Here is a 26846-nt window from a genome sequence, read left to right as displayed (position 1 = left end):
GAGAGCTGAAAGGTGGAAACAGTGCATAGAGTGTCTATTAACGGGAGATGAAATTGACAGCAATATTACACAAATAGAAGACATTGTAGATGAAGACAAGATGGGAGATACGATACTGAGAGAAGAATTTGACAGAGCACTGAAAGACCTACATGGAAACAAGGCCCTGGGAGTACATGACATTCCATCAGAACTACTGATGGCCTCTTCTACCTGGTGTGCAAGATGTATGACACAATTTGAACACCTTCAGACTCAAGATGAATGTGATAATTCCAATTCCAAAGAAAGCAGTTGCTGATGTGTGTGAAAATTACTGAACTTTCAGTTTAATAAGTCATGGTTGCAAAACACTTGCACATACTCTGTAAAGAAAAAGGGAAAAACTGGTAGAAGCCAACCTCGGGGAAGATCAGTTTTGAGTCCAGGGAAATGTAGGAACAAGTGAGGCAATAGTGAACGTACAAATTATTGTAGAAGATAGGTTAAGGAAATTCAAGCCAATGTTTATAACATTTGTAGATTTAGGGAAGTTTTGACAATGTTGACTGCAGTACTCTCATTGAAATTTTGAAGGTATCAGGGATAAAATACAGAGAATAAAAGGCTCCTTACATCTTTTACAGAAACCAGATGGCAGTTAAGAGTTGAGGGGCACGTAAGAGAAGCAGTGATTGAGAAGGTAGGGAGACAGGGCTGTAGTTTATCCCTGATGATGTTCATTCTGTACAATGAGCAAGCAGTAAAGGAAACTGAAGAAACATTAGGAGTAGGAATTAAAGTTCAAGGAGAAGAAATAAAAAAAATTCAGGTTTGCCTTTCACATTGTAATTCTTTCAGAGACAGCTAAGGACTTGCAAGACCAGATGAAGGGAATGGATAATGTCTTGAAAGGAGGATATAAGATGAACACCAACAGAACAAATCAAGGATAATGGAATGCAGGCAAATTAAATCAGGCAGTGCTTGTGGGAATTAGGTTAAGAAATAAGACAATGCAATAGATGACTTTTGTCATTTGGGCAGCAAAATAACTAATGATGGCTGAAGCAGAGATGATATAAAATGTGTGTGTGTGTGTGGGGGGGGGGGGGGGGGGGGTATAACTGCATAGGGATACCAAGCGAACAATATAGTACGCAAATTCAGAAGGGATACAAAAAGGAATGAACACGTCTGCTTGGTAGTGGGAAGGCAAATACTTGTATTCGTTTTAGTGTCAGAATTTTGGGAAAGTGTAGCTCATCTATAAAGGAAAGTGTACAGAATGCTTGTGTGACCCATTCTCAAGTACTGCCCCCTTGTATTGTGAAGCAATTCATTATAAGTTTTTATTAAATCAATGTGTAGTCTGAAAATTTTGGAGAAAGGACAATTGCAACAAAACAATACATTTTGTGATACACAACTGCTTGTCAATTATATGTTTCATTGTACATACCAAAATGCATTTCTTAAAGAACTCTTAAATTATAATTTGCCAATGTTAACAAATTTTTACATCAATTAGTTAATTCATTATAATGAAATGGAGAGGGAAGGGAGAGGAGAAAATAGGAGGAGGAGGAGGAGGAGGAGGAGGAGGAGGAGGAGGAGGAGGCTATTAGTGTTTAACGTCCCGTCGACAATGAGGTCATTAGAGACGGAGCGCAAGCTCGGGTAAGGGAAGGATGGGGAAGGAAATCGGCCGTGCCCTTTCAAAGGAATCATCCCAGCATTTGCCTGAAGCGATTTAGAGAAATCACGGAAAACCTAAATCAGGATGGCCGGAGACGGGATTGAACATTCGTCCTCCCGAATGGGAGTCCAGTGTGCTAACCACTGCGCCACCTCGCTCGGTAAAATAGGAGGAGGAGTAATGTAGCAGTGTCACTAGTATTGAGAGGAATTGTTGCAATGACTTAACCTACATACGCATTAAGCACTGTCTGCAGCAACTGGCTCAGTCAACTGTGTTGGCAGAACCAACCTCTTAGAACATACATCTTCGTAATACTATCAACAATTATCTTGTGAACAAATGTGCACATGACAGTCACAAAGGTCTGAACAATCATCGGCACTTCCAGCTGAATACAGTAAAAACCCCTAGCTAAATCAAAGAGTGTTATGGAAATATTCAATTTATAAATTTAATGTCATCTGCATGCTGTGAGGGGGAGAAAATAACTGAGTTTGCAAAATACAACAGGACATGGTTTTGGATGATCTTCCATAACTTTTTGATTGCAAACAGCTGCTTACTTAGTGATTTGTGGGAAAGATATCTTTTAAAAAAAAATGTTTTTAATTATTGGTGTATTACTGATTTTATATAATCTGTATAGTTTGATGTCCTGCCTGTGAAAAAAATCTCTGCAGGAGCAGATGCAGGAGCCTCGACATCAGTTACACAACTCACCAAAATACATCTAACTGTACCTACATTGCTCCAGGTGGAGGTGATAAAGTCAGGCTCAAGAATAGAAAAAAAACTAATTTTAACATAATGATGAATTTGATTTTCAGCTGTATTTTTGTGCAAATCAAAATCGCTAACTGTATTTTGTACAGTAGAATTCACTACAGCAGGCCATTAAGAACAGTTGTCAATGTACTAATCATCAATGAATGCTTTTAAATTATTTACTATTGTATTAGGAGTCTCAAAGAAGAGAAGAAACAAAAGAAGAAGATGGAGGAATGATAAAGTCTTTCAATTAATATTTCACACAAAATTAAAATTGTAAGCATTGACTCATCATCATCATCATCATCATCATCATCATCATCATCATCTGCTGCTGCTGCTGCTTCTTTTGGCACAGTTATCTTCCCAGATTATCTAACACAAGCAGAAATTAGTGTCCCAAGTTCAATCAAATTTATTCCACACCAAGCTGCCTCTATATAAATGTACTGCTTACAAGAATGTTTGTTATTGTTTAAAGGTAAAATAAAGTCAACAGTTGCCTTTCTGCTTGGTTTTCAAGTTCTGGAGGAGGGAAAAACGTTTCCTTCAAGTGATGTCACAGGCATAATTGTAACAACTGTTTTTACTGCCACATTTATTTTGATTATGTGTATTATTCATGTACATCAGGACATCACCCACAGAAATTTATCAAAAGATCATTTCACACTCACAAAATTTTCTAACAAAGCTGTTCAATTTTTTTAAAAGACAACAAGTTTTTCAATTATTTTTGCACACTATTCCATGAGCAAAAATAAAGATAAAAATATTTTCACCTGCATTAGTTTTTGAAACTATTCATGAAACTATAATTTCTGAGAAAAATGTATTTTTCACTTTACCACTGTTAATGAAACTTGTCTGGCTATGTGTTATACCATACTCTATTATTTCATCATTCAAATTTATTCTATTTGCATGTTGTAAATTTACATCACCTAAGAAAGACCAACGGAGAAAAACTTTCAATATCAATTAAATGCAAATAAAAATGATGAAACTAATAAGAGATGGTGTTTCATCTTCCTTATAGCATACGTTCGTGACACCCAAGCAGAATCTACATTCAGTGACTCCACAAACCCAAACAAATTAAAGCAGAGAGATAAATCACTAATACTCACTCAATAAATCTAGTGCAGGTCCATGTGACTGCTGCTTAGGACTATAGGGCAGGGTGGCAGGTCCTTGCCTGGAACGAGTGTAACTCCGAGGTTCCAAGGGTGGAGTTCCATTTGCTCGTGGGGAGCTACTGCCCGTGCCAGAAGCAACACGGACCGCACAGCGCAGCTGGTTGTGCAGACTAGGTAGTGCTCTGAAGATAAGACACAAATATAAAACATGGCATGTTCCTAGAAAACAATGTAAGCTAACTTCATACTCTACCATAATGTCACATGCTAGATAGACCTGAGGGTAAGTCCGTAAGTGTCTACACTTTTGTTCTAATTATCTAGAACAGCTTAGTGCTCTAGCCAGCCAGTAGATGGCACTATTCTCTTTACTTGTAGCAGGTCACATCAGTTCACTTTGTGCTCTTGTGGAGTAAACATAGTTATGCCACTTTTCATTTGCACAGATGAAGAACAGAGTTCTGTAAATCATTTTTTGTTGTCTGAAGGCGTGCCAAGGGCTGAAGTTCATAAAACTTTCAGCACATTGTTTTCCCATGGAGAAATGTTCACCAGAGGACTGAACAATTCAATTGTAGCCAAACAAGCAAGAAGACCAAGGAAAGAGCAGGAACGGGTGTCCAGTCATATTACTGTTGTCAACATTTAACAAGTTGTTAACCTGATTCTGCATAAGTGACAAGTGACTTTTGATAAAGTGAAAAACTAAATACACAAATGTAGTCATGGTTCTGCGTGACTTCATTCAAAACAGGCTCAGCTTTCATACAGTCTGTGTGGGAGGAGTCCCAAAACAATTCAATGAAGAGTTGTGTGAGAATCTATCAGCAGCTACTGCACTGTCATGCCAATTAAATAAAATGTTTTTGAAAGAAATCATCAATAGAGACGAAAGATGGGTTAATCAATTTCTACCAGAGAGCCAACACCGCAGCATGGAATGGAAACATCCCAAACCGCCAACCAAAAGAAATTCACGAGTCAACCCTCTGCAGAAAAAAGTGTTGTTCACAGCTTTTTTGGGGGACACACAAGGCCAAATTCTGGAACATTGGCTGGAAAAAGGGTCAACAGAAAATGGTCAATACTACAATGATATGCTTCACAGCGAGTTACAGCCCGCAATTCAAAACACAACACTCACTTCTATTGCCAATCAATGTATTTTTTATTTATTTATTTCATGACAATGTGCATCCACATATCCCTGCCTTCATTGCTCTGACTCTTCAGAATATGAATTTTGAGGCGTTTGAGCATTTCACATACAGTCCTTATCTCGCCCTGTCAAATTTCCATTTGTTTTGTTCCTTAAAACTGTTTAAGCGACCATTAATAGACCTCTGATGAAGAGGGGATTGAAGCAGTGGAAGTAGATAAGTTGTCTTGCTGTTCAGCTGAAAAACTTTTTCTGAGAGCACTGGAAAGCTTGTGCAATGGTAGAACAAGTGCATTAAAAGCCAGAGTGGTTATACTGAAAAATTATGTCATTGTAAATTTTGTTACAACAGTACACACACACACACACACACACACACACACACACACACACACACACAATGAACCTGCTGTCCGCCTGAATGGGCTTGAACTGTTGCACCCTGTGATTGTTTTTAAGAAAAATAGATAGTTGCAGCATATTGTGGAAGCTCTGCTAACCAAAATATCAAACCAACGAAGAGGAAAGAGCTGATGATGATGTAAAGTGTACAGCATTTCTTCCATGCATCAGAAATATTTCTTCAGAACTATGAAGAAATACCAAGTGAATAGTGATCTTCTGCCTGAATCTATAAGAATCTTATGTGCATTCAATAAAAGTTATATAGGACAAACTACATACACTGTACAGGAATGATACACAGAACACAGATGACACACTTGTCTTTTACAACCAAATATATGATGGTCGAGCATTTCATTTCAACTGACAATTCCATGGATTACAAGCAAGTTCAGATACTATTCAAAGTCTTCTCCTTTCAGGATTGTGCGGTTAAGGCAGCAGTGAAGAAAATACTGGCAGAAAACCCCACCAACCACGACATGGACCACATATTAGCCAATTCGTGAAATACTTCAATTTTGCATCTTTGCTCTCAAATGAATTTCTGTTCAGAGTTTTCACTGCCTGATTCATTCAATCCCACCCACCATGGAGGAGAGCTTTCAGGGGTGTGGAATGAGTCAAGTTATACATTAAGAGACAGAAACAAATGCTGTGGGCCACTTCTGCATAATATATTAACACAAATTATGACTAGTGCTACTCTACAGTAATGATAATTATATGTACTTCTACATTAAAAATATAAAATAGGTTAAAAGTAACAAAGTCAAACAGTGGAAGCTCCAGGGAGGAATGTCAATAGTGTAGGAAAAGACAGACTGCTATTTACCTTAAAGAAGACACCTCAAGTTGCAGATAGGCACAATTACATGAAGTGTCAAAGAAACTGGTAAAGGCATTAGTATTCAAATACAGAGATATATAAACAGGCAGAACACAGCACTGCAGGCAGCAATGTCTATATAAGACAACAACTGTCTGGCACAGTTGTTAGATCGGTTACTGCTGCTATAATGACAATTTATCAAGATTTAAGTGCAATATAGGCTTTCAGAGCTGATGGCCCACTGGTGTACCCTTGCAGACTGCACAATACAAAGTTTTGCACCTCATCTGAGCCCGTCAACACCAACATTGGACTGTTGCTGACTGGAAACATGTTTCCTGGTTGGACAAGTCTCATTTCAAATTGTATCAAGCGAATGGACATGTACGGGTATCAAGACAACCTAATGAATCCATGGACCCTGTATGTAGCAGGGAACTGTCCAAGCTGGTGAAGGCTCTGTAATGGTGCAAGGCACGTGCAGTTGGAGTGATATGAGACCCTTGATATGTCTACATATTACTCAGGTAGGTGACGTGTACGTAAGCAGCCTGTCTGATCACCTGCACCCATTCATGTCCATTGTGCATTCCAACGGACTTCAACAACTCCAACAGGACAATGTGACACCCGAGGGGCCTAGAACTGGTACAGAAGAGATCTCCACCCCCTCACATTCTTAGAGATTTACAAACAGCCCTGCATGATTCATGGTGTCATTTCCCTCCAGTAGTGCTTCAGATATTAGTTGATTCCATGCCACACCATGCTGTGGCATTTCTGCGTGCTCCTGGAGGCCCTGCACAATATTAGGCAGGTGAATCAGTTTCCTTGGCTCTTCAGTGTAAAAGACTGTTCCTCCTCCTCCTCCCCTCACCCTCCTACACTAATCAAACTTCTGCTTCCATTTAATACTGTCCACAAAACATTTGCATAGCTTTACACAGACCACTATAGTTTCCTATGTGGGCTATAAAGCCCATAATAAACACGGTATTGCAACACTGATCAAGAAAGAACTGGTTGATAATATTGAGGAAACTATGCACCACGAATTTGCCGTGGGAATCAAACTAAACGATATGACTGTGTATAACGTGTACAAGCCACCTTCAGAAAAATGGGAACAACCTGTTTTACCTAACCAACAACACCCTGCAGTCATAATTGGCGATTTTAACTCCCACCACCCCAGATGGGGCTATCAGTCTTGCGACAAAGGACTCATGCTGGCAGACTGGGCAGATATAAATAATTATACATTAATATACGATGCAAAAGATACCCCCACCTTCTGTTCAGGAGCGTGGGGCACAACATCAACGCCCGATCTTTGTTTTGTCTCATCTGGAGAAACTGGAATAGCACTTCCGTCCAAGAGAACTGTACTGAGCCGTATTCCTCGGAGCCAACACAGACCAGTTATTATAGACCTTGGGATCCAAATACCAGTAATAAAGAGCCCCCCTATAGCCCGCTGGAACCTCAGGAAGGCTAACTGGGTTAAGTTTAAAGATACCATTGAAAATAATGTAAACAGAATTCCCCCAATTCCAGAAAATTACGACAGATTTACGAAGTTAATTATCAAAGCGGCACATAACTCAATACCAAGAGGAGCGCGGAAAGAATACATCCCATGCTGGACAAAGGAGTGCGAACAACTACTCGATGAATACAACAAAACAGAGAATCCAGAACTAGGAGAACAGCTCATAAGAGCTATGGACGAGGAACGCAAACAGAGATGGCAAAAGCGGATGGAACAAATGGACTTTACGCACTCCTCACAGAAGAGCTGGAATCTACTGAGGAAACTTGGCGGAGCACAATTCAAGGGACGGAACATCAATAATAAAATGACCCCTAACAAGATATGCTCTTCTATACTACAAACATCCAGAATCCATGCCTCCGCCTCGAAGAAAAAAGAACTGCACCAACTGATGAACGAAGAGCTAGATGCAAGCGAGGAGGAAGCAGGTTTAGCGAACTGGGTAACACAATAAGAGATAAATATAGCACTAAAGAAAATATCACCTGGTAAAGCAGCTGGCTGCGACGGCCTTCTTCCAGAATTCTTGAAGAACCTCGGGCCAAAGGGAAGAGTATGGCTGTCTTCTCTTTTCTCTAATATCATAGATACCAGCCGGCTACCAAAGCAATGGAAAAACGCACAAGTCATAGCCATCCAGAAACCAGGGAAAACAGGAGAGAATGCTAAAGATTATAGACCGATATCTTTATTGTGCACCACTTACAAGCTGTTTGAACGAGTCATCCTAGGCAGAATAGAAAGTAAAATAGAAGCTGCTCTCCCCCCAGAGCAAGGCGGTTTTCGAAAAGGAAGAGACTGCTGCGACCAAGTTCTCGCCCTAACCACTTTCATTGAAAGAGGTTACCAAAACAAAAAGAAAACGGGCATGGTATTATTAGATCTCACCTCAGCATACGACACCGTATGGACAAAAGGGATACTGTATAAATTGTCAAAAGTCGTGAAATGCAAGAAGATCATAGATCTAGTCAGAAATATGTTGATAAACAGGAGATTCAAGGTATCTCTGAATGGGAAAACAAGCAGCTACAGGACACTACAAAATGGTCTCCCCCAAGGGTCTGTGCTGGCTCCATGCCTTTTCAATTTATACATAGCGGACATCCCAAACCTGGAATCTCATTCTTTTATGTATGCAGATGACATCGCTATCGCGGCTCACGCCAACACTTTCGAAGAACTGGAAGAAATTTTAAACAGGGATCTGGACTGACTACAACAATATTATGACAACTGGCACCTCAAAGTAAATCCGACTAAATCCGTGGCATCAATAATGCACTTGTGTAACAAAGATGCAAATCGTGAGCTAAAAGTGCAAATAAAAGGTAAATTGTTGAAAAACGATAGAACGCCAAAATATCTGGGTGTTAAGCTAGATCGCACTCTCACATATAAGAGCCACCTGTACGAAGTCGCCCAAAAAATGAAAACAAGAAACAACATCATAATGAAACTGGCAGGAACAACCTGGGGATGTTCCACTGAAACTCTACGCACATCAGCACTGGCACTTCTGTATAGTGTAGCGGAATATTGCGCACCCGTCTGGGCCCGCAGTAGGCATGTCAGATATATTGATGTGCAACTTAACGAGACAATGAGGCTCATAACAGGAACAGTAAGACCCACCCCGAAACCTTGGCTGCCCGTCCTTGCCAATATCGAACTACCCTCGATTAGACGTGAAAGAGCAATCCAGAGGTACAAAGAAAAGTTCAGGGACCTACCTCCTCCCCCGGACAGATTGATGTCAAGAAATCCCTTCTGGAAAGAACTCAAACAACAGATTGATATCGATAACCTGTGGAAACAGCAATGGCAGGAAAGCAAAGTGAATAACAGTTTCCTTATTGAGGACCCATCTCAACGAGTTCCAGGCTTCCAACTCCAACGTAGAGTGTGGGTAACTCTAAATCGTCTGCGGACAGGTGTTGGTCGGTGCGGATATTTGTTGAAAAAGTGGGGTTTCTCCCAGGACCCCAATTGTGAGTGCGGAGAGAGTCAAACCATGCAGCATATAGTTGAGTGCGACGTACACGGACTTAAGGGAGGAAATCTGATGGACATACATTGATAAGTGACCAAGCACTTTTGTGGCTGGAAACCCTGAAAATTTTATTGTAAATCATTGTTAATGTTAATTTAAATTTTTATGTTGATGTTTGTAAGTGTATCACGCTTTGCCTGTAGCTGAACGAGAAATAAATATAGTTTCCTATATACTGGCAAAGTAAGGATCCCTCTAATACAAGTACAGTATAACTAATTGGATGGATAAAAAGTTTACTCACCAAGCAGCAGTAGGAGGCTGCACATATGAAAGGTATTACAGTTTCAAACAATGGAATAGCAATATTACAGGAAGGAAAGTTGCCACTCACCATATAACGGAGATGCTGAGTCGCAGATAGTCACAACAAAAAGATTTTCACACTCAAAGCTTTTGGCCAGTGGCCTTTGTCAACAATAGCCCCCCCCCCCCCCCCCACACACACACACACACAGCTGCAGTCTCAGACAACTGAAACCACACTGTGAGCAGCAGCACCAGTGCATAATGGGAGTGGTGGCTGGGCAGGGGGAAAGGAGGAGGCTGGGCAGTGAGGGGAGGGAATAGTATTGTGGGGATGGAGGGGAGGACAGTGAAGTGTTGCAAGTTGGGCGGCGAGCATGGGAGAGATTGGGCAGGGAAGTAGCAGAAAAGGAACAAAATAGAGAGAAGTAAAGAGATATAAATGAATAATAAATAAAATAAATAAACAAAAAATTAAATAAGAAATAAATAAATAAGAACTGAGTGTGGTGGTGGAATGACAGCTGTGTAGTGCCAGAATGGGAGCAGAGAAGGGGTTGGATGGGTGGACAGCGACTAACGAAGGTTGAGGCGAGAAGGTTGCGGGAAAGTAGGATATGTTGCAGGGAAAGTTCCCACCTGCGCAATTCAGAAAAGCTGGAGTTGATGGGAAGGACCCATATGGCACAGGTTGTGAAGCAGTCACTGAAATTAAGGATATCATATTTGGCAGCGTGTTCAGCAACAGGGTGATCCACTTGCTTCTAGGCCACTGTTTGTCGGTGGCCGTTCATGCGGACAGATAGCTTGTTGGTTGTCATGTCTACATAGAATGCAGCACAATGGTTGCAGCTCAGCTTGTACAAGACATGACTCGTTTCACAGGTAGCCATGCCTTTGATAGGATAGGTGATGTTAGGGACCAGACTGGAGTAGGTGGTAGTGGGAGGATATATGGGACAGGTCTTGCACCTAGGTCTACCACAGGGGTATGAGCCATAAGGTAAGGGATTGGGAGCAGGGGTTGTGTAAGGATGGACGAGTATATTCAGTAGGTTCAGTGGACAGCGGAATACCACTGTGGGGAGGGGTGGGAAGGACAGTGGACAGGACATTTCTCATTTCAGGGCACAACAAGAGGTAATCGAAATCCTGGCAGAGAATTTAATTCAGTTGCTCCAGCCATGTGGACATGGCAGAGGATGGAAAGAATAAGTTGGATGGACAGAGTAAAAAATGAAGAGGTACTGAGAAGAGTGGGAGAGAAAAGACAGTTACTAGATGTAATAAAGAGAAGAAAAAGAAATTGGATTGAGCATATATTAAGAAAGAATGACGGACTGATAAAAACAGTTTTAGAAGTTTATGTAGAAGGGAAAAGGAAGCGAGGAAGGAAGAGATTCCAGATACTGGATGACATGATGGACGGTACAACATACAGCAGCCTTAAGAAGGAAGCAATGGATCACAGAAAATGGAGAGGCAAAGGACCTGCTAATATAGCAGATAACTGATGATGCTCCAGTCCTGGGTGGTACTGAGTTACGAGGGGAATGCTCCTCTGTGGCCGGACGATGGGGCATTGGGAGACTATAAAGATAAGGCACGGGAGATTTGTTTTTGTACAAGGATGGGAGGATAATTACAGTCAGTGAAGGCTTCAGTGAGACCCTTGGTATATTTCGAGAGAAACTGCTCGTCACTGCAGATGCGACGACCACGGGTGGATAGGATGTGAGGAAGGGACGTCTTGGTATGGAATGGGTGGGAGCTGTCTAAGTAGGTGTATTGCTGGTGGTTAGTAGGTTTGATATGGCGCAACTGAATTACGATCTCCGCCAGGGTTTTGATTACCTCTTGTTGGGCCCTGAAATGAGAAATGTCCTGCCCAATATCCTTCCAGCCCTTCCCAGAGTGGTATTCCACCGTCCACCGAACCTACACAACATACTCGCCCATCCTTACACAACACCTGCTCCCAATCCCTTACCTCATGGCCCATACCCCTGTAATAGACCTAGATTCAAGACCTGTCCCATACATCCTCCCACCACCACTTACTCCAATCTGGTCACTAACATCACCTATCCCATCAAAGGCTGGGCTACCTGTGAAACCAGTCATGCCTTCTACAAGCTAAGCTGCAACCATTGTACTGCATTCTATGTAGACATGACAACCAACAAGCTGTCTGTCCACATGAATGACTACCGACATGGGTCTTATCACAAGCAACTGACGTGTCATGGCGAGAACTAACATGGGCTGTAACAAGCTGAATATTGAGTGCACGGACAAGAGTCAGTTGACAGATAAATGCGTAGTAGACCTGGAAATAGGTGGTGTGGCATGGAGAAATGTAAGACAGACAGAAAATAATAAAACCTCTATAAGTTTGTTGAGACATGCCATTACATTCAAAGACAAATAATGGAAAATCCAGGTTGGAATAATGACAATATTATGAATCTTCATTCCTTTCAAATGTTTTTATTACTTTTTTAATATAACACTATGAATGTAACGGTGCATCCCAGTGCTCTTATTCAGGTTTTATTATTTACTGCTACGCCACCTATTTTTGGGCCTTATTTGCGCTTGCCTGTCAAATAATGCTTGTCCATGGCCTCAGTATTCAGATGGTATCAGCCCACACTTCTTCGCATGATGATACATCCTCTATGGCAGGGATTTTTATTCTTCTATTTATTTTGTTTTCCTTCTCATTCTTTTTTATTTCTGGCCCATTTGATTTTCATTCTGAGTTCATGCACTTCGCTACAGTTTATACAGTTTTAATATGTTTGTAGTACTGCCCATGTCATGGCCCTACTTGATACTATAGTTATTTTCCTCCAGGTAAGCATTATACAATAGACTTTTATATGTTTTATCCATTTCTTGGTCTGGTTGATACACTTTTATTGTATTATTCTCCAGGTTTCTTTCTAAAACTTCATGCATTTATCATGGCTGTCTCCTCCAGTCCACTAATAATACTTTGATTACCATTTCTTTTAAGAATGTTTAATACAACTTGACAGAGTGACAGAGGACTATTATTTCTATGTTTCACTGTAAATGAATTGAATTTGAGTAACCAGCTTATTGTGTACTTGATTCTCTTGAGAATACTGTCAATTATGTATATTTAGTGTCCACACAGCATTAAATTTTTTCTGGACCCATTGTAAAAAAAAAAAAAAAAAAAAAAAAAAATCCCAACTATCTCTGTTGTTGTTGTTGTTGTTGTTCGTCTCCCCCCCCCCCCCCTTACTGAGATGTACCTGATGATGCAACTAGTTGTTGTTGTTGTTATTGTCTAAAATACAAAGATTGGTTTGATGTAGCTTTCCATGCTACTTTATCCTGTGTAAGCGCCTTCATCTCTGAACAACAGCAATAACCTATGTCCTCCTGAATCTGCTTACTGTATTCATCTCTTGGTCACACACACACACACACACACACACACACACACACACACACACACAACTTCCCTCTAGTACTAAAACAATGGTCCCTTGATGGCTCAGAAAGTGTCCCATCAACCATCCTTTTCTTTTAGTCAAATTGTCCCACAAATTTCGAATCTCTTCAATTCTATGCACTATCTCCTCGTTAGTTACATGATCTACCACCCAATCCTCAGCTTTCTTCTGTGTCACCACATAGAAAGATTCTATTCACTTCTTGTCTAAACTGTTTATTGTTCATGTTCCAGACAAATACCTTCAGAAAAGACTTCCAAATACTTAAGTCTATACTTTATGTTAATAAGATTTTGTCTCCTTCAGGAATGCTCTTCTTCTCATTGAGAGTCTACATTTTATATCATCTCTGCTTCAACCATCATTAGTTATTACGCTGTGCAAATGACAAAAGTCATCTATTGCATTGTCTTATTTCTTAACCTGATTCCCACAAGCACTGCCTGATTTAATTTGGCTGCATTCCATTATCTTTGTTCTGCTTCTGTTGGTGTTCATCTGACATTCTCCTTTCAAGACATATCCATTCCAATCATCTGTTCTTGCAAGTCCTTAGCTGTCTCTGAAAGAATTACAATGTGAAAGGCAAACCTGAAATTTTTTATTGCTTCTCCCTGAGCTTTAATTCCTCCCCCTAATTTTTTTTCCGTTTCCTTTACTGCTTGCTCAACGTACAGATTGAACAACGTCGAGGATAAACTACAGCCCTGTCTTCCTACCTTCTCAATCACTTCTTCTCTGACATGCCCCTTGACTCTTAACTGCCATCTGGATTCTGTACAAGATGTAAGGAGCCTTTCATTCTCTGTATTTTACCCCTGATACCTTCAAAATCCCCCCATGAACCATGGACCTTGCCGTTGGTGGGGAGGCTTGCGTGCCTCAGCAATACAGATAGCCGTACCGTAGGTACAACCACAACGGAGGGGTATCTGTTGAGAGGCCAGACAAACGTGTGGTTCCTGAAGAGGGGCAGCAGCCTTTTCAGTAGTTGCAAGGGCAACAGTCTGGATGATTGACTGATCTGGCCTTGTAACAATAACCAAAACGGCCTTACTGTGCTGGTACTGCGAACGGCTGAAAGCAAGGGGAAACTACGGCCGTAATTTTTCCCGAGGGCATGCAGCTTTACTGTATGATTAAATGATGATGGCGTCCTCTTGGGTAAAATATTCCGGAGGTAAAATAGTCCCCCATTCGGATCTCCGGGCGGGGACTACTCAAGAGGATGTCGTTATCAGGAGAAAGAAAACTGGCGTTCTACGGATCGGAGCGTGGAATGTCAGATCCCTTAATCGGGCAGGTAGGTTAGAAAATTTAAAAAGGGAAATGGATAGGTTAAAGTTATATATAGTGGGACTTGGTGAAGTTCGGTGGCAGGAGGAACAAGACTTCTGGTCAGGTGACTACAGGGTTATAAACACAAAGTCAAATAGGGGTAATGCAGGAGTAGGTTTAATAATGAATAGGAAAATAGGAATGCGGGTAAGCTACTACAAACAGCATAGTGAACGCATTATTGTGGCCAAGATTGATACGAAGCCCACACCTACTACAGTAGTACAAGTTTACATGCCAACTAGCTCTGCAGATGACGATGAAATTGAAGAAATGTATGATGAAATAAAAGAAATTATTCAGATAGTGAAGGGAGACTAAAGTTTAATAGTCACGGGTGACTGGAATTCGAGTGTAGGAAAAGGGAGAGAAGGAAACGTAGTAGGTGACTATGGATTGGGGCTAAGAAATGAAAGAGGAAGCCGCCTGATAGAATTTTGCACAGAGCACAACTTAATCATAGTTAACACTTGGTTTAAGAATCATGATAGAAGGTTGTATACATGGAAGAACCCTGGAGATACTAAAAGGTATCAGAAAGATTATATAATGGTAAGACACAGATTTAGGAACCAGGTTTTAAATTGTAAGACATTTCCAGGGGCAGATGTGGACTCTGACCACAATCTATTGGTTATGAACTGTAGATTAAAACTGAAGAAACTGCAAAAAGGTGGGAATTTAAGGAGATGGGACCTGGATAAACTGAAAGAACCAGAGGTTGTAGAGAGTTTAAGGGAGAGCATAAGGGAACAGTTGACAGGAATGGGGGAAAGAAATACAGTAGAAGAAGAATGGGTAGCTTTGAGGGATGAAGTAGTGAAGGCAGCAGAGGATCAAGTAGGTAAAATGACGAGGGCTAGTAGAAATCCTTGGGTAACAGAAGAAATATTGAATTTAATTGATGAAAGGAGAAAATATAAAAATGCAGTAAATGAAGCAGGCAAAAAGAAATACAAATGTCTCAAAAATGAGATCGACAGGAAGTGCAAAATGGCTAAGCAGGGGTGGCTAGAGGACAAATGTAAGGATGTAGAGGCTTATCTCACTAGGGGTAAGATAGATACTGCCTACAGAAAAATTAAAGAGACCTTTGGAGATAAGAGAACCACTTCTATGAACATCAAGAGCTCAGATGGAAACCCAGTTCTAAGCAAAGAAGGGAAAGCAGAAAGGTGGAAGGAGTATACAGAGGGCCTATACAAGGGCGATGTACTTGAGGACAATATTATGGAAATGGAAGAGGATGTAGATGAAGATGAAATGGGAGATACGATACTGCGTGAAGAGTTTGACAGAGCACTGAAAGACCTGAGTCGAAACAAGGCCCCTGGAGTAGACAACATTCCATTGGAACTACTGACGGCCTTGGGAGAGCCAGTCCTGACAAAACTCTACCATCTGGTGAGCAAGATGTATGAGACAAGCGAAATACCCTCAGACTTCAAGAAGAATATAAGAATTCCAATCCCAAAGAAAGCAGGTGTTGACAGATGTGAAAATTACCGAACAATCAGTTTAATAAGCCACAGCTGCAAAATACTAACACGAATTCTTTACAGACGAATGGAAAAACTAGTAGAAGCCGACCTCGGGGAAGATCAGTTTGGATTCCGTAGAAATACTGGAACACGTGAGGCAATACTGACCTTACGACTTATCTTAGAAGAAAGATTAAGGAAAGGTAAATCTACTTTTCTAGCATTTGTAGACTTAGAGAAAGCTTTTGACAATGTTGACTGGAATACTCTCTTTCAAATTCTAAAGGTGGCAGGGGTAAAATACAGGGAGCGAAAGGCTATTTACAATTTGTACAGAAACCAGATGGCAGTTATAAGAGTCGAGGGATATGAAAGGGAAGCAGTGGTTGGGAAGGGAGTAAGACAGGGTTGTAGCCTCTCCCCGATGTTATTCAATCTGTATATTGAGTAAGCAGTAAAGGAAACAAAAGAAAAATTCGGAGTAGGTATTAAAATCCATGGAGAAGAAATAAAAACTATGAGGTTCGCCGATGACATTGTAATTCTGTCAGAGACAGCAAAGGACTTGGAAGAGCAGTTGAACGGAATGGATGGTGTCTTGAAGGGAGGATATAAGATGAACATCAACAAAAGCAAAACGAGGATAATGGAATGTAGTAGAATTAAGTCGGGTGATGTTGAGGGTATTAGATTAGGAAATGAGACACTTAAAGTAGTAAAGGAGTTTTGCTATTTGGGGAGCAAAATAACTGATGATGGTCGAAGTAGAGAGGATATAAAATGTAGACTGGCAATGGCAAGGAAAGCGTTTCTGAAGAAGAGAAATTTATTAACATCAAGTATAGATTTAAGTGTCAGGAAGTCATTTCTGAAAGTGTATGGAGTGTAGCCATGTATGGATGTGAAACATGGACGGTAAATAGTTTGGACAAGAAGAGAATAGAAGCTTTCGAAATGTGGTGCTACAGAAGAATGCTGAAGATTAGATGGGTAGATCACATAACTAATGAGGAAGTATTGAATAGGATTGGGGAGAAGAGAAGTTTGTGGCACAACTTGACCAGAAGAAGGGATCGGTTGGTAGGTCATGTTCTGAGGCATCAAGGGATCACCAATTTAGTATTGGAGGGCAGCGTGGAGGGTAATAATCATAGGGGGAGACCAAGAGACGAATACACTAAGCAGATTCAGAAGGATGTAGGTTGCAGTAGGTACTGGGAGATGAAGAAGCTTGCACAGGATAGAGTAGCATGGAGAGCTGCATCAAACCAGTCTCAGGACTGAAGACCACAACAACAACACCTTCAAAATTTCCTTAACCTATCTTCTACGATAATTTGTAAGGTCACTATTGCCTCACTTGTTCCTGCATTTCTCTGGACTCAAAACTGATCTTCCCTGAGGTTGGCTTCTACCAGTTTTTACCTCCTTCTTTGCAGAATTTGTGCAAGTGTTTTTCAACCATAACTTATTAAACTGATATTTCAGTAATTTTCACACACATCAGCAACTGCTTTTTTTGGAATAGGAATTACCATATTCATCTTGAGTCTGAAGGTATTTCAACTGTGTCGTACACCAGGTAGAAGAGGCAGGTCATGGTTGACTCTCCTAAGGCCATCAGCAGTTCTGATGGAATGTCATATACTCCCGGGGTCTTGTTTCCATGTCGGCCTTTCAGTGTCCTGTCAAATTATTCTCTCACCATCTCCGCTATATGGTGAGTAGCAACTTTCCTTCTCAATATTGTTACATTCCATCCTGGATTTTCCATTGTTAAATTATTCTCTCAGTATCATATCTTCCATCACATCTTCATCTACAACCTCTTGCATTTATATAACATTGGCATGAATTTCATCTCCCGTAAATAGACCCTCTATGTACTGCTTCCACCCTTCAGCTTGATATTCATACAGCTGCTCCTCTTATATCCAAAGGCCTCTTTAATTTTCCTGTAGGCGGTATCTAGTTCTCCCATAAAGAAATATGCTTCTACATCCTTACATTTTTCCTCTATCTATTCCTCCTTAGCCATTTTGCATTGCCTGTCACTAATTTTTTGACCTTTGTATATGCTTTCTCCTGTTTCATTTGCTGCATTTTTATATTTTCTTCTTTCACCAATTAAATTCAGTATCTCCTGTGTCATCCACAGACTTCTACTAGGCCTTATCTTTTTTCCTATTTCATCTCTTACCATTTCATCTCTTAATGCTACCTACTAATCTTCTACTGTAATCCTTTCCCCTGTTCTATTCAACCACTGCCGCATACTCTCTCTGAAACTCCCAGTAACCTCTGCATTCTTTCAACTTATCCAGTCCCATCTCCTTAATTCCCCACCTTTTTGCAATTTCTTCATTTGTAATCTACATTTCAGAACTAATAAGTTGTGGACAGAGTCCACATCTGCCCCTGGAAGTGTTTTACAACTGGTTCCGAATGCTCTGTCTTACTGTTATATAATCAATCTGAAACTTTCCAGTGCCTCTTAGTCACTTTCGCATGTGCAACCTTCTTTCATGATTCTTAAACCAACTGTTAGCAATAAGTCAATTGAACTCAATGCAGAATCCTACCAGGTGATTTGCTTTTTCACTCCTGTCCCCATCCATATTCACCTCCTATTTTTTTTTTCTTCCCTTCCTTTTCCTACTGTCAAATTGCAGTCCCCCATCACTATTAATTTTCGTCTTCCTTAATTACCTGAATAATATCTTTTATCTCATCATACATTTCTTCAATCCCTGCATCCTCTGCTGCATTCTGGAGGACAATGGTTCAAACTCACATTTGGCTATCCAGATTTAGGTTTTCAGTGATTTCCTTTAAGCGCTCCAGACAAATGCCAGGATGGTTCCTCTGAAAGGTCACAGCCAATTTTATTACCCATCCTAGACACAATCTGAACTTTTGCTCCATCTCTAATGACCTCAATGTCAACAGGACGTTAAACCCAAATTTCCTTCCTTCCTTTCTTCAACCTCTGCGGAGCTAGTTGGCATATAAACTTGTACTACTGTGATAGGTGCGGGCTTCGAGTCTATCTTGGCTAGGGTAATGCATTCACTATGCCGTTCATAGTAGCTTACCCACATTCATATTTTCTTATTCATTATTAAACCCACTCCTATGTTACCCCTATTTGTATTTATAACCCTGTATTCACCTGACCAGACGTCCTCCTGCCACCAAATTCATTAACTCTTATTATATCTTACTTCAACCTATCCATTACCCTTTTCAAATATTCTAACCTACTTGCCCAATTAAGGGATCTGCGGAACGCTGTTTTGTTTCTCCTGATGACAACATCCTCCTGAGTAGCCCCTCACCTGGAGATGCGAATAGGGGACTATTTTACCTCCAGAATATCTTACCTAAGATGATGGCATCATTTAACCATACAGTAGAGCTGCATGCCCTCAGGGAAAATTATAGGTGTAGGTTCCCCTTGCTTTCAGCCATTTGCAGTACTGGCACAAGGTGTTTTGGTTGATGTTACAAGGCCAGATCAGTCAATCATCTAGACTGTTAATCCTGCAACGACTGAAAAGGTTGCTAACCCTCTTCAGGAGCAACATGTTTGTCTGTCCCCTCAACAGACATTCCTCTGTTGTGCTTGCATCTATGGTATCACTATCTGTATCGCTGAGGCATGCAAGCCACCCGCCCAATGGCATGGTTCATGGGGGAAATCAGTTATACTAATAAAAGGATTACTCAACAGCTGCTGCAGTTTTGTTTAATAAGAATTCAGTCTTACAGCTGTGATTGCCCACTACATACATTACACAAATGTACAATATATGCTCACATGTTGCTATTTCAGTGTGGGCAAGAAGGATGAATCCAGGCGAACATCATGTGTTTCTTTCCACTACCAATCTTAGCTTCCACTACTGTGTGCCATACAAAAAGCAGTATGGTACATTATTGCATCCATATTGTTTCAGTATTAACTTTGCCCTGATACTGTGATCTCATGAAGAGGATATCCACTGCCTAGCATTTGTAAGTAATAATGTAGTTTTATTTATGGTCCATATATGCGCTGAACACAGTGTCATCCACTGGCTGAGGCTCACTATACAGGTGTGGTGACAAAGTTGTGTGGTGAGATGATTTCAATCAACACAGTTTACTCCCGTCAGCCACCACGCCACGAGTTAATTGTTTGTACCGTGTTGTTTATAGCCTTGTGTAAATGTTGAAGTGTTGTGTTATTAGCTGTTTCTATCAACTAGGAGTTTGGCGTTTCCTGTCACAGAGTTAAGATGGGAAATATTATGAAGGCAAACAGAAAAACCTTTCTGATGGAAAAGAAAGAAAAAGTTCTTAAAGATTCAAAGTTCACTGCAGAACATGCAGTGCATTAGCACAGAGATTAGAGATACTCTTAAGTCTATGCTGAACATCATTGTCAAAAACAAAGACCCCATTTAGGAAAGTGCAACAGAAGTGCTAATAATAGTGTGTCATATTTAAAAAAGATTTGCTGGAAGGAATTATGAAGGACTGGTTTCAGACAGCACGTGCTTCCAACATCACCATGAACAGTGTGATGTGCAAAAGGTTGCTGAAGGTGGCCAATTCACTCAGAATCAAGGACTTCTCCGCATACAACTGGTGGATTGAAAGGTTCAAGATGTAGTAAAATGCAGTGTATGAAATTTTAGTGAATAACAGAGTGACAGGTTACAAGAACTTATAAAAGCACTATAAACACAGATTAAATCGATCATTTTTCAGTGTCATTCCAAACAAAACACTTGCCTTTACAGACAGAAAAAGCCAAGGAGAGGGAAAAAAAAGGAAAGTTTGCCTTACACTAATACTACATGCAAATGCTGATGAGACTCAAAAAACCAAACTGTTTGCCATTGGGAAAAAAATTATGTATAGGTTGTTTAAACAAAAAAAAAGCTTTTTCACAAACTACAGTGCCATTACCAAAGCAGGGATGAGAGCAGAAGTATTTGAGAAGCAATTACATTGCCTTGATACAAGAATGGGAACCTATAACATGCAGAATGGGTAGCTTTGAGGGATGAAATAGTGAAGGCAGCAGAGGATCAAATAGGTAAAAAGAGGAGGGGTAGTAGAAACCCTTGGGTAACAGAAGAAATATTGAATTTAATTGATGAAAGGAGAAAATATAAAAATGCACTAAATGAAGCAGACAAAAAGAATTACAAAGTCTCAAAAATGAGATAGACAGGAAGTGCAAAGTGGCTAAGCAGGTATGGCTACAGGACAAACGTAAGGATGTAGAGGCTTATCTCACTAGGGGTAAGATAGATACTGCCTACAGGAAAATTAAAGAGACCTTTGGAGAAAAGAGAACCACTTCTATGAATATCAAGAGCTCAGATGGAAACCCAGTTCTAAGCAAAGAAGGGAAAGCAGAAAGGTGGAAGGAATATATAGAGGGCCTATACAAGGGCGATGTACTTGAGGACAATATTATGGAAATGGAAGAGGATGTAGATGAAGATGAAATGGGAGATATGATATCACGTGAAGAGTTTGACAGAGCACTGAAAGACCTGAGTCGAAACAAGGCCCCAGGAGTAGACAACATTCCGTTAGAACTACTGACAACCTTGGGAGAGCCAGCCCAGAAAAAATTCTACCATCTGGTGAACAAGATGTATGAAACAAGCGAAATACCCTCAGACTTGAAGAAGAATATAATAATCCCAATCCCAAAGAAAGCAGGTGTTGACAGATGTGAAAATTACCGAACTATCAGTTTAATAAGTCACAGCTGCAAAATACTAATGCGAATTCTTTACAGACGAATGGAAAAACATCAACATCAACAAAAGCAAAACGAGGATAATGAAAATGTAGTCGAATTAAGTCAGGTGATACTGAGGGTATTAGATTAGGAAATGAGACACTTAAAGTAGTAAAGGAGTTTTGCTATTTGGGGAGCAAAATAACTGATGATGGTCGAAGTAGAGAGGATATAAAATGTAGACTGGCAATGGCAAGGAAAGAGTTTCTGAAGAAGAAAAATTTGTTAACATCGAGTATAGATTTAAGTGTCAGGAAGTCATTTCTGAAAGTATTTGTATGGAGTGTAGCCATGTATGGATGTGAAACATGGACGGTAAATAGTTTGGACAAGAAGAGAATAGAAGCTTTCGAAACGTGGTGCTACAGAAGAATGCTGAAGATTAGATGGGTTGATCACATAACTAATGAGGAGGTATTGAATAGAATTGTGGAGAAGAGGAGCTTGTGGCACAACTTGAGTAGAAGAAGGGATCGGTTGGTAGGACATGTTCCGAGACATCAAGGGATCACCAATTTAGTATTGGGGGGCAGCGTGGAGGGTACAAATCGTGGAGGGAGACCAAGAGATGAATACCCTAAGCAGATTCTGAAGGATGTAGGCTGCAGTAGGTACTGGGAGATGAAGCTTGCACAGGATAGAGTACCATGGAGAGCTGCATCAAACCAGTCTCAGGACTGAAGACCACAACAACCACAACAACAACAACAACATGCAGTTAAGAGTCTCTGCCACTAAACTGCACAAGCAAATTGCAGCATTTGTATCTGGGCATTAACCATCGCTTAAAAACGTATCACAGGAAAGCCGTTGTGCAAAAGGCATTCAAATGGATCTGGCACAACAGTCCTAGGTAATAATGATGACACCAACTCTTAATTGCTTTATCATGAGAAGAGCTGCAGCTGGAGCATCTGGTGCAAATTTTCTACATACTGATAACAGCGATGTCATTGTTGAAAGTATATCTGTTGAAGACATGACTGACTTTCAGCAATTAAACAATAATGCAGAATGTGATAGTGATGACAATGAGGTTCTTTCTGTTGCAGATGTAAATTGGTGAAGACAACAACAAAATATATTTTTGCTACAGATGCCAAAGCTTTCTACTCCATTTATGAACTGGAAAATAACACTGAAAAACAAAAATACATCAAAAAATTAAAACAACCCACAATTTTGGATCTCTTTGCTAAAAAGTAAGAACTACTGTACTTATTTGTTGGTTGTTTGGTTTGTGGGATGGAAGGGACCAGACTACAAGGGCCATCGGTCCCTCTTTCCACGAACTTTAAACACCCAAAAAGAATAAAAACAAACACCAGAGATGACAAGGGACGACAGAAGACAAGAAAGACACAGACAGAGACCAGATAAAAGGAATTAAAATCACCTGGAGGGTGACAGTGGTTGACCGACCATGGGAAAAAAAAGAGAGAGGGAGAGAGAGAGAGAGAGAGAGAGAGAGAGAGAGAGAGAGAGAGAGAGAGAGAGAGACGAAAAGCCAACCACCAAGAAACATACTAAAAACCACAATCTAAACCCGGAGGCCAAAGGCCAGACTCAACATAAAAAAGGACACGGACCATTAGATTGAACGATAAAAACCCACTGCACGAATAAAACTCAAAACTAAGTCTGCCATTGCGGCGTCATCCAATAAAAGTGCAGGGAGCATATCAGGCAGAGCATACGTCTGCCTGAGCGTGGTTAAAAACAGACACGCCAACAAGATGTGGACCACTGTTAACACTGATCCACAGCGACAGACAGGTGGGTCCTCACGGCGCAAGAGACAACCGTGCGTTAGCCAGGTGTGGCCAATGCGCAGCCAGCAGAGTGCGACAGAGTCTTTGCGAGAGACCCGCAAGGAGAAGCCACACACCAAAAGTCTCCTTGACGGCCCAAAGTTTGTTAGGTGAAGGCAGGATGCGCCATTCTTCTCCCAGGTGCAAAGTACCTTCTGCCACAAAACTGACCTAAGGTCACTCTCCAAAAGGCCAATCTCTAAGGCTGGTGCACCGACAGCCTGTTTGGCCAGCATGACAACATGTTCATTTCCTGTGATGCCGACATGACCCGGGGTCCACACAAAGACCACAGAGCGGCCGCAACGGGCAAGAGTATGTAGGGACTCCTGGATAGCCATCACCAGACGAGAGCGAGGGAAACATTGGTCAATAGCTCGTAAACTGCTCAGGAAGTCACTACAAATAATGAAGGACTCACCTGAGCAGGAGCAGATATACTCTAGGGCACGAGAGATGGCGACCAGCTTGTCAGTGAAAATACTGGGGCAGCCGGCAATGAGTGTTGTTCATAACGATCCCCTAGAGTAAGAGCATGACCGACACGACCAGCAGCCATTGAACCATCAGTATAGACGTCAGAGCCTTGAAACACGGCAAGGATTGAAAGAAAGTGGCGGCGGAGGGCCTCAGGAGGGACTGAGTCCTTAGGGCCCTGTGCCAAATCAAGCCGAAGGTATGAGTGGGGCAAACACCATGGGGGTAGACGTATACGGGCACGGAAAACAGGTGGGAGAGGGAAAATCTCAAGCCCAGAGACAAGATCCCAGACACGAACTGAGATCATACACCCTGATTGGGGCCACCACTTTGGCAGATGGACAACCGAGTTGGGGAACAGCAGATGGTAATTGGGATGCCCGGGCAAGCTAGAAATGTGGGCAGCATAAGCGGCCAGTAATCGTTGGCACCGGATCCGCAATGGAGGGACACCAGCCTCCACAAATATGCTGTTGACAGGGCTTGTGCGGAAAGCTCCAGTGGCAAGTCGGATCCTGCTGTGAAGGATGGGGCCCAGCAAGCGCAATGCAGAAGGGGATGCCAAACCATAAGCCAGGCTCCCATAATCTAGACGGGGCTGAATTAATGCCTGGTACAGCCGTAGAAGGGTAGACTGATCGGCACCCCAGTTGGTGTGATTCAAGCAACGAAGAGCATTAAGATGCTGCCAGCACGTTTGTTTACGCTATCGATTATGAGGGAACCAAGTCAACCGGGTATCAAAAACCAATCCCAAAAAACCAATGCGTCCCCACCACTGTAAGAGGTTCAGTGTCAAAATAAAGCCTAGGTTCAGGGTGAACAGTGCGACGCCGGCAGAAATGCATAACACAGGTCTTGGCAGCCAAAAACCGGAAGCCATGTGCTACAGTCCAAGACTGCTCCTTGTGGATAGTGCTCTGCAGCTACCATTCAGCAGCTACAATGCTGGTGGAGCTATAGTATAGGCAGAAGTCATCAGTGTACAAGGAAGCCGAGACAGACGTTCCCACCGCCGCAGCGAGCCCATTAATTGCAACTAAAAAGAGCAGACACTCAAGACGGATCCGTGCGGGACCCCATTCTCCTGAACTTAGGAGGAACTATGGGAGGCCACAACTTGCACGCAGAAGCAACGAAGCGACAGAAAATTTTGTATGAAAATCGGGAGCGGACCCTGAAGACCCCACCCATGAAGTGTGGTGAGGATGTGATGTCGCCATGTCGTATCATACGCCTTCCGCATGTCAAAAAAGACAGCAACCAGATGCTGATGGTGGGCAAAGGCCGTACATATGGCAGACTCCAGGCTCACCAGATTAACGGTGACAGTGCGGCCCTTACAGAACCCACCCTGAGACAGAGCCAGAAGGCCCCCAGACTCAAGCAACTAACTCAACCTGTAGGTCACCATGTGTTCAAGCAACTTGCAAAGAACGTTTGTGAGGCTAATGGAGCAGTAGCTGCCCACCTCCAGTGGGTTCTTGCCAGGTTTCAACACAGGGATTACAATGCTTTCCCGCCATTGCGACAGGAACTCGCCCTCAACACAGATACAGTTGAAAAGGTCCAGGAGGCATCGCTGGCAGTCCACCGAGAGGTATCTGACCATCTGACAGTGGATGCGATCTGGCGTGGGAGCCGTATCAGGGCAAGTAGCTAGTGCACTTTGGAATTCCCACTCACTGAACGGAGTATTGTACAAGTCAGGGTGGCACGTGTGAAATGAAAGGCTCTGACGTTCCAACCACTCTTTCAGGGAGCAGAAGGCCTACGGGTAATTTGCTGAAGCAGAACTCTGAGCAAAATGCTTCACTAAGTGGTTTGCAATTGTGTCAGAGTCAGTACAGACTGCTCCATTCAGTGAAAGTGCAGGTACACTGATGGGGGTCCTACAGCTATAGAGTCACCTAATCTTGGCCCAAACCTGCGATGGAGAGGTACAGAGGCCAATGGTGGAGACATACCTTTCCCAGCACTCCTGTTTGCGTCGGCAAATGAGGCGGTGGGCTCACGCACGGAGCCATTTAAATGAGGTGTTCCAATGAGGGATGCCGCTTGTGACACTGGAGGGCCCGCCTACAAACTTTAATCAGCTCAGCAATCTTGGGCGACAACCAAGGCACAGTCCTCTGCCAAGGGGACCCAGAAGAAAAGGAAATGGCAGATTCTGCGGCAGTAACGATGCCGGTGGTGACCGAGTGAATCACCGCATTAAAGGCATCATTGGAAAGAGGCTCAATAGTGGCAATGGAGGTGAACAAGACCCAGTCAGCCTTATTCATAGCCCATCTGCAGGAGCTCCCAGAAAAGTGATGCTGTGGCAGTGACAGAAAGATTGGAAAGAGGTCACTACCGCTCAAGTCGTCATGCACACTCCTTTGGACATACGGTAATAGGCTTGGGCTGCAGATTGAAAGATCGATGGCTGTATACGTGCCACGCGCCCCACTGAAATGTGTGAAAGCACCATTATTTCAAAGAGAAAGGTTGAGCTGTGCTAACACTTGCTAAATGACGCTGCCTTGGCATGTTGCCACTGATCCACCCCACAGAGGGTTATGGGTGTTGTAGTCGCCCAGTAACAGAAAAGGTGGCAGC

The 26846-nt window shown here is 41.9% G+C and overlaps 1 protein-coding gene across 1 annotated transcript in view; it reads right to left on the bottom strand.

Moving 5' to 3' along the window:
• LOC126094538 (E3 ubiquitin-protein ligase SH3RF2) overlaps positions 1 to 26846 on the bottom strand; it is a 204929-nt gene that overhangs the window by 102260 nt on the left and 75823 nt on the right. Inside the window, exon 10 of the mRNA XM_049908968.1 lies at positions 3580 to 3770. Within this exon, the coding sequence (XP_049764925.1) occupies positions 3580 to 3770 (191 nt within the window). The remainder of the gene's footprint in view (positions 1 to 3579; positions 3771 to 26846) is intronic.

Source organism: Schistocerca cancellata, chromosome 8, assembly GCF_023864275.1.
Source record: "Schistocerca cancellata isolate TAMUIC-IGC-003103 chromosome 8, iqSchCanc2.1, whole genome shotgun sequence".
Lineage (NCBI taxonomy): Eukaryota > Metazoa > Arthropoda > Insecta > Orthoptera > Acrididae > Schistocerca > Schistocerca cancellata.
Note: the sequence above shows the minus strand (reverse complement) of the source record. Positions and strands in the feature narration are given on the sequence as shown.